We start from the raw sequence: 13,352 nt of genomic DNA, 5'->3' as shown, positions 1-13,352 counted from the left end.
GGCACCAATGTTGCCGGATTCAAGACCCTCGATATGCAATAAACGACAAGAATGGTGGTTAACCTATAGGCCCGATTTTTATTAGTGATATCATAAGAAGCCAAAAAGCACTGACAGCAAGGACAACATTGGGGAAATTGCTTGTATTTATTAAATGAAATATGGAACGGATAAATAAATGGAAATTAAAGTGGATAAAAATAAAACGACTTACCACAGGTGAGGTACGATTCACCGGTTGAGCGATTATTGACCGGTTGCCTTCACTAAAAAAGATCATGTTCTCGTGACGCCTGCGGTAGAAAGACTCTTCCAGGTCCGCCGCCACGGTGTGCGAGTGGTGGCGCTGGCTAACACACCCACGGTTCTACAAGGATAGATAAATACCCAATAAAGTGGAGGGGCAAAGGGCACAGCGGTAGCTAAATTAGTAGAGCATCGTGTAACAAGCATGTGACGTGGCCTCGGGCATAATCTTCATTGGCCCGCCACGCTCGGTGGCTTGCCAGGCTCAGTAGGCAACATTGGTCACCACACCATAATAAACACCGACGAGCACAGCTGCTCGGCGGCTAGTCATCGTTCATCACCACCACGTTGCGGAGCGTCTGTCTGAAGGAGGGTGCCTCGAGCCCTCCCTTGTTCATGAACCTGGACACCCGGGCGGATCGTGACACTGCCGATGAGTACCCACGGATCGTCCCACACCGCCGCAAGCGGCAGAACATTCCCCCCCCCCCCCCCGTTGCTGCCACCATGCCGTTGTACTGAAGGCTCCAGCCGCTCGAGGGCGATGGATACGCCTGGCCAATTTACATGGAGCAAGTCCACGTGTTATTCAGGACAAACGGCCCACCCGAGGCCGAACAGAGGGACATTTTCCTGGCCAGCTGTGGGACACGCGTTTTCAGTCTCCTGCTCGACCTTCTCAAGCCAGCCACGTCGCATGTTACGACGCTGGGTGAGCTGCTCGCCATTGTGCGTTCGCATTTCAATCTAGCACCGTAAACACTAATGGAGTGTTTCCGCTTCAACAACCGGAGCCACCGGGAAGGGGAGACCCACGCGCAGTTCATTCCTGTGCTAGGAGGGTTAGCGCGGGCCTGCGTTTTCGGGGACCAATTGGGCTCGCTGCTCCGGGACCATTTCATCGGCGGCATCAACAATCCCGCCATGCAGACGCGACTCCTGGAGCTTCCCGATCCCTCGCTGGACGACGCCGTGAAGGCAGCGCTGGCAATGCCTACCAAGGGCGCCAGTGAGATTGCCCGGGAGACTGACTGTCGAAGCGGCGGTCAACAAGTTGGCGACAAAGGGAAGTACCTGCGGTGGTGCGCGTCCTCCCCCCCCCCCATCACTATGCCAGTTCTCTCAAGCACAATGCTTCACGTGCGGAAAAACTAGGCACCTGGCATGGGTATGCCAAAGGCGGAGGACGAACAGCCAACAGCAGCAGCAGCCCGATTCAGGCCCAGGTACCATACCAGCCCGCGGCCAGGGTAGCCGTTGCAAGGGTACCTAGGCGGAGGTGTTCAGCAGCAGGCTCAAGTTCTTCCGCGGCCAGGCTCCACGTCGCAGCAGAGGACCCGCCGATTTTCGACATGTGGCACACAGACCTTGTACCGCCGTCTGTGCCGCCATACAGGGTGACCGTTGAAATCTGCGGGCAGCCCATTTCCATGGAGCTGGACTCATGGCCGCGAAACGGTTCAAGCGTACCTTTCCCGGCATGTCCGTCGAGGCTTCGTGCGTGATGCTGCGCAGCTACTCCGGGCAGCTTTGCCAGGTCTAGGGTCAGTCACAGGTCAGCGCCGACGCTGCTGGGGCGAAACTCGATTCATGCACTGAGCGTTCGTCACTCAGTACCAGGAAGCCAGCCCGCATGCGGTCAAAGGCGTCCCGATTTTCATGACCAAGTTCAAGTGCCTGTTCCAACCAGTGGTGGGCTCATTTGCCGGCATGACTGCTGACATCTATGTACCTGAGGAAGCCCGGCCACGCTTTTTCAAGCATCGCCCACTGCCGTTCGCCCTGAAGGATGGGGTCACCCAAGAGGTGCAACGGGTACAGCGAGAGAACATCCTGATGCCAATCAAGACGTCTGAATGGGCTGCTCCCATTGTACCAGACTTCAAGCGAAATGGCAGTGTCAGGATTAGCAGGGATTTCAAGGTTACCATCAACCCCGTCGCTACCGTAATGAAGTTCCCGTTGCCCCGGATTGAAGATATCTTGTCAGCATTGCCGGTGGACAGAAGTTCACCAAGCTCGACCTCAGAGATCCTTACCAGCAGGAGGTGCTCCAGGATGCCTCCCGGAAACGTGTCACGATATTGACAACTTTGGGGCTCTTCCATTGCACGCGCTTACCGTTTGACATGACCTCAGCTCCAGCCATATTTCAGAGGGAGATGGATAACCTAGTCAGGGGCATGAGGCACGTGGCGGTGTACTTGAATGACATCCTAGTTACCGGTAGCGACGACAGGGGCCACCTGCAAAACCTGCACCACGTCCTGGCATGGCTGCGGGACGCCGGCCTTAAGCTCAAACTTGAAAAATGCCTTATGCTGGCTCCCAGTGTTGAGTACATGGGACATGTTATTTCCTAGGTTGACCTAGCTCCGGCTCCCTGCGAAGTTGATGCTTTGCTCAAGGGGCCTAAGCCCCAGAACAAGAATGAGCTTCAGAGCTACCTCGGCCTCAACAACTTCTACAGGAGTTTCCTGCCGAACCTTTCGGAGCATCTAGAGCCACTCCATCTTCTGCTTCGATATGGTCAGCAATGGGTCTGAAAGAAGCAGCAGGACCGGGTCTTCCAGCGTAGCAAGCTAATCACTAAGGCTCCAGTGCTGGTACACTTCCATGTCTTCCATGGCCATGTCTGTAAAGAGATTTTTTGTTTTGTCGTTACCCCCCCCCCCCCCGAGTATCTTCCAGTATTTATTCCATTGAGAAGGGAATAAAACTATACTGGCAAGTAGCGCTCATTGGTGTGTTTTCCTCTTCTGTGTGTGTCGTCGAAATGTTGCGCAATCAAGCCTCTAATATGCTATACCAACAAGTCAAGTCCTCAACCTTGGCATGTTTGGTCTCGAATTCAATGGGCCCTTTTAATTGTCTTTCTGTTCACCCTACCATTCTCGTAACATTCATTGGAATCGCCATCTGCCGAGCACGAAGTCTGGCTTTCCCCATACGGATGAACCAGCTACCTCTAGAAGTACTACTTCTTTTCGGGGGCTTTGCACGTCACATTCAAAGGGAATGCGGGTATGCAAGCTACTGCACTCCGAAGCCTTTTTAGACTTGTTGTCCTGGTATTTAAGATCCACGTACGTGTCTTGGCATGGAAACATTTTTCTTAAGAAACAAGGAATATGTATAGGTTCGTCTATCGCACCACAGCTGAGCGACTTGTTCCTAGCCAACATTGACACTACCATAGCGGCGCGCCTCATGAATTCACGGGTGGCTCGTGTTTTCAGGTTTGTTGATGATTATTCAGTTCTAGTGGAAAAATGTTAAAAACAGGACTGAATCGTTCACACACCTAGAAAACATTTTCCGAGAGGGGCTCGGAAAATGGTGATCACAAGTGAAGAGCCAGACGCTGGATCAATTAGGTTTCTCGACTTAAAACTAAGTCTGGGCTCCAGTCATTGTTGTTGGCAATACGAACCGCGTGCAAATAAGCCTGTTTTGCCCTTCGAATCTGCGCATTCGAAAGTCGTAAAACGAGCCATAGTTAAGTCATGTTACAGAAACGCGCTGCGAAAATCGTGCCATCACAGCGTTGCTGACAGCTTTCGGCAGCAAACGCGCAGGCTCACGGGGGCAGGTTATCCGTTCCATGTATTAGTATCTGTGGCACATTGTTTGCTTCAGGAAATCGAAATTAGGGCACCATTATCTAGGAAGGAGCCTTGCGGTCCAAGCACACGAGAGAAAATTGTGGTGATGCCGTACATCCATTCGATTGCGCACTGAGTTAAGAAAATTGGTAAAAGATGCGATGTAAAAGTGGTGTTTTCCGCACCGAAAAAATTGCTGAGCATGTGTGCAAAGCTAAACCCAGGTGCCACACAGAAACGAGACTGTGAAAGACAACACAGAAAAAAGTTCGTAGACTGCCCTAAGGGAGTGGTATATTCTATTGCACTTCAATGCGGCAGAAACTATTGCGGACAGACTGGACGATGTTTGAATGAAAGAAAAAAGGAGCGTGACTATAACCTTTCAAAAGCAGTCGCCGCACAGCTTGGGATACACTGTAGAGACTGCGGATGTCGGCCACTCTTTAAGAAATGCAAGATTGTGAGCAAAGATGGCTGCCGAATGACGCGAGAAATAATCAAAGCCGCTGAGATGGCACGTTTGCGAAGTATGTGCGTGAGCATGCCATCAGTCCCCCTCAGTGCAAAGGAAATAAATTTCCTTACGCGCTAATCTGGAATTTCGTTTCGTGTTTCCTTTTTTTGATGCCAAAAATGATCACATGACAAAGCTGGCTTGGCATTGGTGGATGGCCATGTTTGTAAAAATCTTTTTGTTTTTGTTGTTACCCTCCCCGCACCTCCTCCCCCTCGAATACCTTCCAGTATTTATTCCATTGACAAGGGAATAAAACTATAGTTGCAAGTAGCGCTCTGTGGTGTGTATTTCTCTTCTGTGCGTGTCTTCCTAATGTTGCGCAATCAAGCCTCTTATATCCAGTTTTCACCAGCAACTTCTGTCCTGGCCCACCCTGGTGCGCCGGACAGGTGGTGTCTTCTGTCTGTGCCTCATCGCTGCTCGTCCGCATGCCAGACGGGGCCACATGGCCCAGAGACGCCGAAGGTGTTAGGCCTCGACTGCCACTCGACTGCCACTTCTCAGTTCCAGCCCGCAGGAGGTCGAGGGCCAGCCCCAGTCGCTCCCAGCGGAGCACCGCCCATGTCGGATATAGAGCCCGTCACCCCTCACCAGGCCGATCACTGCCGACACTCTGGATAGAGCGAGGCTGTCTCAGGCAGCACCAGGCGTTGTCACAACCGGCCTGTCAAAACCAGTGCCCAGGCGGAGTACTCGACGGCAGAGGCCACCGGACCGTTACTCGTCTGGGTAACAGGCACCGTCGATCCGGCTACGACGGCAGAAGAGCCTTATGCACTGAACTTGGACGTTTGTTTATTTTAGTTAACAAACCAACTGGGGATAAGGGGGTGCAACAAGCGTGTGATGCCCCCATGGGCATAATCTTCATTGGCCCGCCAGCCTCGGTGGCCTGCCAGGGTCAGTAGGCAACATTGGTCACCACACCGCAATAAACACCGACGGGCACAGCTGCTCGGCGGTCAGTCATCGGTCATCACCGCCCCGCTGCGGAGCGTCTCTCTAACGGAGTGTGCCTCGAGCCCTACCTTGTTCACGAACCCGGACACCCGGGCGGATGGGGACACATCGCACGCGAAATGTGAAGGTTGTGGGATCATTCCTCACCTGCGGGAGGCCGTTTTCTTCATGCACTTTCATTCCCATTATTATTGTTTCTTTATTTCATTGATTAAGCAAAAGTAATTTTCCCTGTGTTGTCCTTGGTGTCAGTGTTTGTTAAGTTCTTATGATATCGCTAATAAAAACGTGGCCTTTCAGTTGGCCCCCTTACTTTTCGTTTATTACATAACGACGGTATTGAATCCGCAAACATTGATGCCTTCTGGTAGCTTGTGTGGGTTTATTCACCCAAAAAGATCACGTTCCCATGGCACCTGCGGCAGAAAGGATCTTCCACGTCAGCCGCCAAGGTCTGTGATGGGTGGCGCTGGCTAAAATTCGCAGGGTTCTTCAAGGAAACATAAATACCCTAGAAAGTGGACCGGGAAACGGCGCCGCGGCAGCTCAGTTGGCAAAGCATCGCACGCGAAATGCGAAGGGTGTGGGATCGTTCCTCACCTGCTGCAAGTAGTTTTTTTCATCCACTTTCATTTTCATTAATCTATTGTTTCGTTATTTCAATAATTGAGCACAAGTAATTTCCCCTATTTTGTCGTTGGTGTCAGTGTTTCTTGGCTTTTTACGATATCAATGGCTGGATGAAACTTTTTCCTTGCCTAAATGTACTGCTCTTGTACGAGCTATACTGTCTAGACTGGCTATATTTTTTTGGCTTTAATGTTTTACCCTTTGTCTTTACGCGCACTGAATTCTTCTGTGCTTGAAGTAAGTTGTATTTGCTGTTTTTTTTTTAGGAACTTCGTTTATGCCGATATTACTTACGTTATCGTTCTCAGAGCTTTACCCAAAGTCACATAGTTTCGTGACAATGGAGTCTGCAGAACTACAAGGCCGATTTTAACGTACAGCTTATGAGTACATTAAAGTTTACTTGCGATAAATCTTTAAAAAAAATCGTCGGAAAGAAGAAAGCGTGGCGACTCGAGAAGCCGAGCTTACGTCCTGGGTAAAACAGAAGTGGGCTCTAGAATGTCAAAGGCATACTAATGAAAGGCCCAGAGAAAATGTTTCCTGTGGAGGACCATTCTAATATGAGCAAGGATATCACTATCAGGAAATGAGTGGATAGATGATGGGGATTCAAAACTCTCGAAGTGTTAAATTACTACTTCCCATTCGCAGCAATGTTGTCGTTGGTGTCGGCATAGAAGACCAGCTGCCCATTCAAAGCTCTTCTGCTGAAATAGTGCCTTCGGCTGCCATCAAAGAGAAAGAGGAGCCTGAGTGGCACGATATGCGTACACCAGTGGTCTTGTAAGTGGATAACAATGATAGCGTCAAGCGTCAAGGTAGTGATGCATGACTTCCCAGCTAACTTGGCATGTGAGGTAGGGAAAGATGCTTCACTTTGCCCCTAGAAATACCCGATCACGCCTTCTGATGCTCTGTCCGATAAAATTAACGTTCACGCGTGCGAACCCCATGGCGAAACAGCAAGTACTAAGCCAGTTGATATAAAGGGACTTGCAGGTGGGCAAATTCATGGCTGATTTTCAGAGCTACAAAAATTTAATTTCAAGAGGTACTCTTTATTAATGCGAGCTCAATAGCAGTCCCGAAATACATGTCTCTTCAAATATGAGGTCGGTTAAGAACAAATTATTCAGCTTTCAACAGATCGAACCACATCTTTCCAAGGACGCCACTAACACGGTATGCGCCCTCAACGCGGCGTACCTGTCTCTGCAACGAATCAAGTAAAGAAAAAAAAGCTTAACAGGGCTGATTTACCTGGCTACAGAATAATCCTCGCCGCAACAAAATATTTTTGACGAAGGGACATTCAATGACATGATGGGTGGTCAGAACTAAAATAGCGCGGTATTCTTGCACTCCGTTTCGATGCGTTTAGATATTTTCGAAAACCTGTTAGCAAAATTTTATAGTCAACCATCGCACTGATGATGGTGAGGGTGACATGAGGAGTATATTAGTTCTGTTCTGGTGAACTGCGATTTCATTTTGAGGGGCTGTTGTTATTTCCGCAAATGTCTCAACATTTCGATTGTTTTGAGTGTTAGTGCAGTAACTGCCGCGTACACAGCTCCAGTTTTAGCTACGCAACACTTTTCGCAAGGGTGATTTATGTAGTGTGCGCGGAAATGAATTGTTATATGCGAGTGACCTGCAGAAAAGACAACGAAGTGCGGACACGCGCAAGATAGCAGGGAGGAGAAAGATGCTCGTGTTTGGCGGCCCAGCAGTACCATGTGTCGGAGAGTATCGGAAGAGGGCCAGCGTTGTAGATCTGGTGGGACAGAGTTGATGGTGTCCACGGCGAAGAGTAGCGGCCTCCCGATTTCTTGGCCCAAGGTCACTGCAGGCTCCCCCCTGGATACGGACATCACTCCAAACTCCAGCCCCTAGCTTGTGGTTGGCGAACGTCGCCAGAGCATCCAACCGAGGTGAACCTAGCTTCTACTTTGCTATGCTCAAGAATTAGCAAGGGAACGCCGAAAGTGCCTTCAGTTTTCGCGTTCCATCGTTTTCATCCGGCATCGTGGCGCCGACTGTTCGAATTTCTTCTCTGCTACCTTTCTGTTATCGTCAACCATCACTGTCCGCCCTTGCGCCCATTTTCCAATGTCCGGGCCGTTACTGTATGACTCGATGAAACACTTGTATGAACATTCCAGGCGCATTTCTGTCATCTCTGTCGGCATCGCCGTGAGGTTCTGTATACAGGCCCAGGGGGATAAAAATGCCTTTTGCAATATGTGCGAGTGATAGCGTGTGAGGTTGAGCAATCTAACGCGGCTGAATCTCGCGCACACATGCGAGGAAAGCGGAGAGGAAGCGCGCCGTCTTCCGTCGAGCGCAAGGCTACATGGGGATTGTGGGAAGGGGGAGGCACATTCTACTCCAGGCAGCCCGGGCGGCCGCGCGCGCCTGCCCAGGTTGCTGTACGTTCAAAGCTGTCTACGACGGCACAGTCGGCCCGTGCGCTGTGTTCTCGCGGCTTAGTTTGCGTTGATGCCAGACGCAGCCTGAAGATCAATTCGCTCGCTGTTGCTCACGCGCGGCCTCAATCCAGCGTTTCGGCTACGAGTTTCCGTGGTCATCGAGTGAGATGGGTTTATGGGCCCCATAACGTAAAACTATTCCAATCTCTGTTCATTCCAATATTCTGACGTCAAGCTTCACCGACGTCAATCACCGACGCGAGCTTCGGGCGGTAACCTGCAGCGTTGTCTCAAAAGCCGACTCAAACGTCCTTCTCTTCTGTAGGATGTCACTCTCTTTTTTTCTTTCAAAGCGAATTGTATTGCCTACTCTGAGCAGTTTTTGTTATCTAATTGACTGACAAGAGGCGACCTGCATGTTCAAATGGAGAGAGTGTCAATTGGGCCCGGCCAACACATTGAAAGTAGATTACCGCGCGGATGAGAGGGCTGGTGCCGGCTTCTGCAAGTGGCCCACTTCCCCTTAACTAGCTTGCTGTGGCTGGTCGAAAACCGTGGCTGCGTGCGATGCAAGGTTAAAAATTTCATGAATATGGATCTGTAGCAAATTAGACTTGGCGGAGTGATGTCGTATACGTGCCGAAAGGCATCGATTAGGTTTACTGGCACGCAAACTCTATTATTACAGGCAAATAAATGTATAGTCCGTGGCATCTCGAAGTATCCAGTGACACAGCGATTGGCGGGTAGTCCTTCGCTACTCTTGTTGGAACGGTGCAGCACCCGGCTGCGCAGAAGAAATTTCAGTTTTCTTTCAGAAGAAGTTTCAGATTTGCTACTGCGAAGACAGCCACCTACATTATGTGATGTTGTGACGAGACATCGTGACTAGGTGCCATCTGGCTTCGAGCCTGCAAAATGCCCAAGATCGTCATTGTGGTGTCTCGGGCAAATTCACGTGTGTCGCTCAGCTCCTGAGATTGCTAAGAAGATAGACTTGTCACCGCTAGCCCTGAAGCATTGTCTGTGCTTCTCCTCAACGACATTTTTTGACCGAATGCACGTTTACACGGATGGTTCCTCCAATTGCAACAGTTCTACCAGAGCAGTAGCTGTTCTATTGGACATCGTCTCACTGTAGCTTAAATAATGGCACAATAAAACGCCGACAGCAGGAGGACTTGCAGCTCTTCAAGGTGACTAAAGTACATGCTCCAGCAGCCACCAAATCGATGGGCTATTTTCTGCGATTGCAAAGCAGCCCTACAAACCCTGCAGTTTTCCCTACATCATGCTTTACATGAGCAGCTAGAGTATGAAATAAGGCACGCTCATCGTCACGCGCTTGAGATAGGCCACAACAATATATTTCAATTTTTTGTCAAATCATTGATGAATTGTCGGCAACGACGGCGCAGATCAAGCTACGCGTTCAGCATACCAAAGCCATCAGCAGATTCCTATACCACTCAAAAATCGACGCTGCACGACAACTTCAATCACTTCTCGACATATCACACTTCTACGACGGAATTCACCGGGTTTCACCAACTCACGGTGTCAGTCACTCGACCCTAACTTGCGACTTCGCCTACCACCTGGACTCTGCCGTCGCTAAACAACTTTGCTGTGTCGCATGTTCTTGGGCGTGGCAATTAGAAATTCTCATTCATTCCCAATAGGAAAGGCCAATAGTGCGGCGTGCAATTTGTGTGGGTGCGATGAGATTCTAGAGCACCTTCTGTGCCCCTACCCGTCCTTTGAAACTGAACTGCGTACTTTATAAGGGAAACTGAAGCTGCTAGATAATAGAGCGATTTCAGAAGAAAAGATCTTTGGACCATAGCACATGCATTCTTGAATGAAAAAGGCCACGAAAGTCCCTCTTCGCTCCTTGAAGGACGCTGGATTGTATGAACGCTTGTCACAGGGGAGATTCTTTGGCGACTGACTTTGTACGACTGATTATTATTTTTTTCTGTCCCATCTGTTCTTTCCTTTTTCCTTCCACAAGTGTGTGGTAGCCAGCCAGGCACGTCCTTGGTTAACCTCCCTACATTTCCCGCTTCGTTTTCCTCTCTCTCTTTCTCGAAATCGATGGTTAGGCTTTCGGCCAAAAGGGGAACTTTTCTCATATGTTCCATTTTTTTCTTTACAGGTAATTGTTTCTTGTGTTCTTGAAGTACACTGAACTCGTTCTTTCTTGCACAAGCTGGATAATCTATCCCGATGACCTTTCACGGTTCGCCTAACCTTCTCTGAAGTCACATACGTTCATGGCATATTGATGTTTTATAGGACAGTATTGTTGGGGACCACTAGAAGATGCTTTTTTATGTACTGTTACCGGGCTCTCCTCAGCAAGTGATTGCCAAAAGAAAATACACCACTGCTTTATAACACTCAAATTTTATTTGCAGGACAAATTTACCCACTCTCATTACCCGAGGCTTGCGCTGGGTGCCTTCTTGGAGCTCAGCGGAACTGTTGCTGTCTTTGGCAATCAAGATAAGTAAGGCTCTCTACGTCAGATATACAGGGCTATACTCTTCTTTGTGTAACATTTTTTGCGTCATACTCAAACTGAAAAAAAAAGCATGCGATGATTCGAGACTGGCCGGCTGCCCTCATATTTTTGTGCACTGGTGCCCGTAAGGGCGCATGCAAAAAAAAAATGAAATACTCACTAGGCATCATAAATAAAATATAAAATTACGATGATGCGTAGTGGTTTATGCCTTGTGTTCAGAAAAGTTGTAACGTTAGAATAATTTGTTGTGTTTCATGACAATTTATATGTGATTTCAGACTGTGATGTACTGCTCTGCGCGACTTCAACTCTATTCACAGATTGCAATTTCTCCACAATGGGCGACCCTTCGGAGCGATACCAGTGAACTCAAGCTGGCTAGGAAAGGTTGTTGTCTTTAGCATTAGATTTCATGTGAGCCACATGACTGTCGATAGTAGCCTTGCCGGACACACCGTGATAACGAACATGCCTCAGCTGCAGCCGACACTAACGGAAACTGGTGATGAATTTGCTGTTAGCCCGAAATTTGTACCGTACAATGCTGTCCTGGTAAGTACGTGGTAAATTATGCAAGGTCTGGGCTGCATGCATGGGCTGCAAATTAAATATGATTTTTTTTAATCTGACATCAATATATGTGAAAGGGCGCCTGACGCTTGCGGTGGCACAAAAATAAGTCCGACACTAATATCGAGCCCATTAGGATTAATTAAACGTGCCTGAACCACAATGATGTCGTAGCGAGAGATTACAGAATAATTTTATATGCGTAAGCATTTCTATGCTTACGCAACGAGGAAAGGGTCTGTCCGTCTCTCCATGGGTCACGTAAGACGAAGCGCGGCAGCAGCAGCAACCGAATTCACGTTCGTGCTGCCTCTTGCTTCAACGCTAGCTAAGCGTCGTGGACAAAGCGCACACAAAGCTGTCAGCATTTGGCGCATTCTTTCCCAATCGCAGATGGCTTTCAAGATGGAGTTTCTGCGGCGGCATCATAGACAGCCACCGTCGCCGAAGTACGGTTGACATTGTTTATGATTGTTCGGCGTGTATTGATAGGACACTAAAGAGTGATAATGGCTTATAATGACCGGAACGTCATCAGTGCACCTGGCGCTGCCACCTCCAGTAGTTTTGTTGCTTGATCAATTTACTTTCCACCGCCGTCCGCAACATTTCCTCTTGCCTCAGCGCTGTCGTTTATAGTGATTCGATCAAGTTCCATGGTATTGTAATGACACCGGGCTGCATGAAGATGAGCTAGTGGCACCATGCTTACGCAGACTTGGACAACACCCAGAGGAGTTTTCCGCGTAAATATTTTACCACCTGGAAACCTCTGAACGCGCGGCCTATCCATGGAACACGGGTGCTCTTTTATTTCGCCCCCATAGAAAGGCTACTATCGTGGCTGAGATTTGATCCCGCGTCCAAGGGCATAGCAGCGCAACGCCAATGCCACTACGTCACCACTGTGGGTGGCATGCTACACATTTAATAAGAATCACTCATCAAGTGACGACAGAATACGTAATTGTGCATAATAAATGAAACAGCATTATATGCCCCATTACGCAAAAAATGTGGCGGCGATGGCGGCGGCGTGACTGAGCGATGGTAACAACATACGCCTACGGCACGAAGGTTGTAAACACGTCAAAATGCTTCAATTGACGTCCGATTTCTCAGGGCGGTTCCTGTAGACAAAGCAAACAATGGCTTTCAAATGAAAATTTGGTACAATAAGGTCTGGGTGGTATTCGAGTCCAGGCTTACGGCTTTATGAGACGAGCACCCCTCCCCGACGCCGCGACAGCCCTATGAGTCTGGCTGACTAAAGATGTGCCTAGTGCGTGCGTCATTGTAACGTCACGTCATTGCACACGTGCGTCATTAGGCACGTGACGGCACAGCCCATGGGCCGTGCCGCCACGTGAATACGTTATAACTTCCTAGTAGCGCCACGTTATGAATGTATAAAATGAGCGAGTTCATGATGTTCCGAGGTCTACACGCGGTATAATGCTTTTGCATTCCCAGAATTAAACAGTTTTAGGTACCTCTGCCGTTTTTTAAATGCACTTCATATACTAGCTGCTATCTAGCAAATTTACATACTTTATATTGTACTTTCAATGTACATAAAAGAAACTAAATCGTGGGGTTCAGCATAGTTGCCATTCACAGGCTCCTCCTGCATTGCTCCATAATTGTCATGAAGCGGCCTCGTTCCGATGACAAAATGCTCAAGAATCAAACCCGCAACCTCTAGCTCACTAGCGAAACACCATAACCACTGAGCCAGTGAGTTGGTTATCTCAGATACGCTAACGACATATTGAAAAGGTTCGCCTTGTGAGCGCACTGAGCTGTCCAAGTAGTCCACTGCGTGGACAATTTCGTGCAAAGAAATATAAACA

At 49.0% G+C, this 13,352-nt stretch overlaps 1 protein-coding gene across 2 annotated transcripts in view; it reads left to right on the top strand.

The window, feature by feature from the left end:
- Window positions 1–13,352, top strand: part of LOC135910444 (uncharacterized) — a 263,909-nt gene that overhangs the window by 247,975 nt on the left and 2,582 nt on the right. For both annotated transcript variants that reach the window (XM_065442481.1, XM_065442480.1), the window contains 2 exons: window positions 10,820–10,911; window positions 11,250–11,481. In XM_065442481.1, coding sequence (XP_065298553.1) covers window positions 10,820–10,911; window positions 11,250–11,481 — 324 coding nt within the window. The remainder of the gene's footprint in view (window positions 1–10,819; window positions 10,912–11,249; window positions 11,482–13,352) is intronic.

Source organism: Dermacentor albipictus, chromosome 8 (assembly GCF_038994185.2).
Source record: "Dermacentor albipictus isolate Rhodes 1998 colony chromosome 8, USDA_Dalb.pri_finalv2, whole genome shotgun sequence".
Lineage (NCBI taxonomy): Eukaryota > Metazoa > Arthropoda > Arachnida > Ixodida > Ixodidae > Dermacentor > Dermacentor albipictus.
Note: the sequence above shows the minus strand (reverse complement) of the source record. Positions and strands in the feature narration are given on the sequence as shown.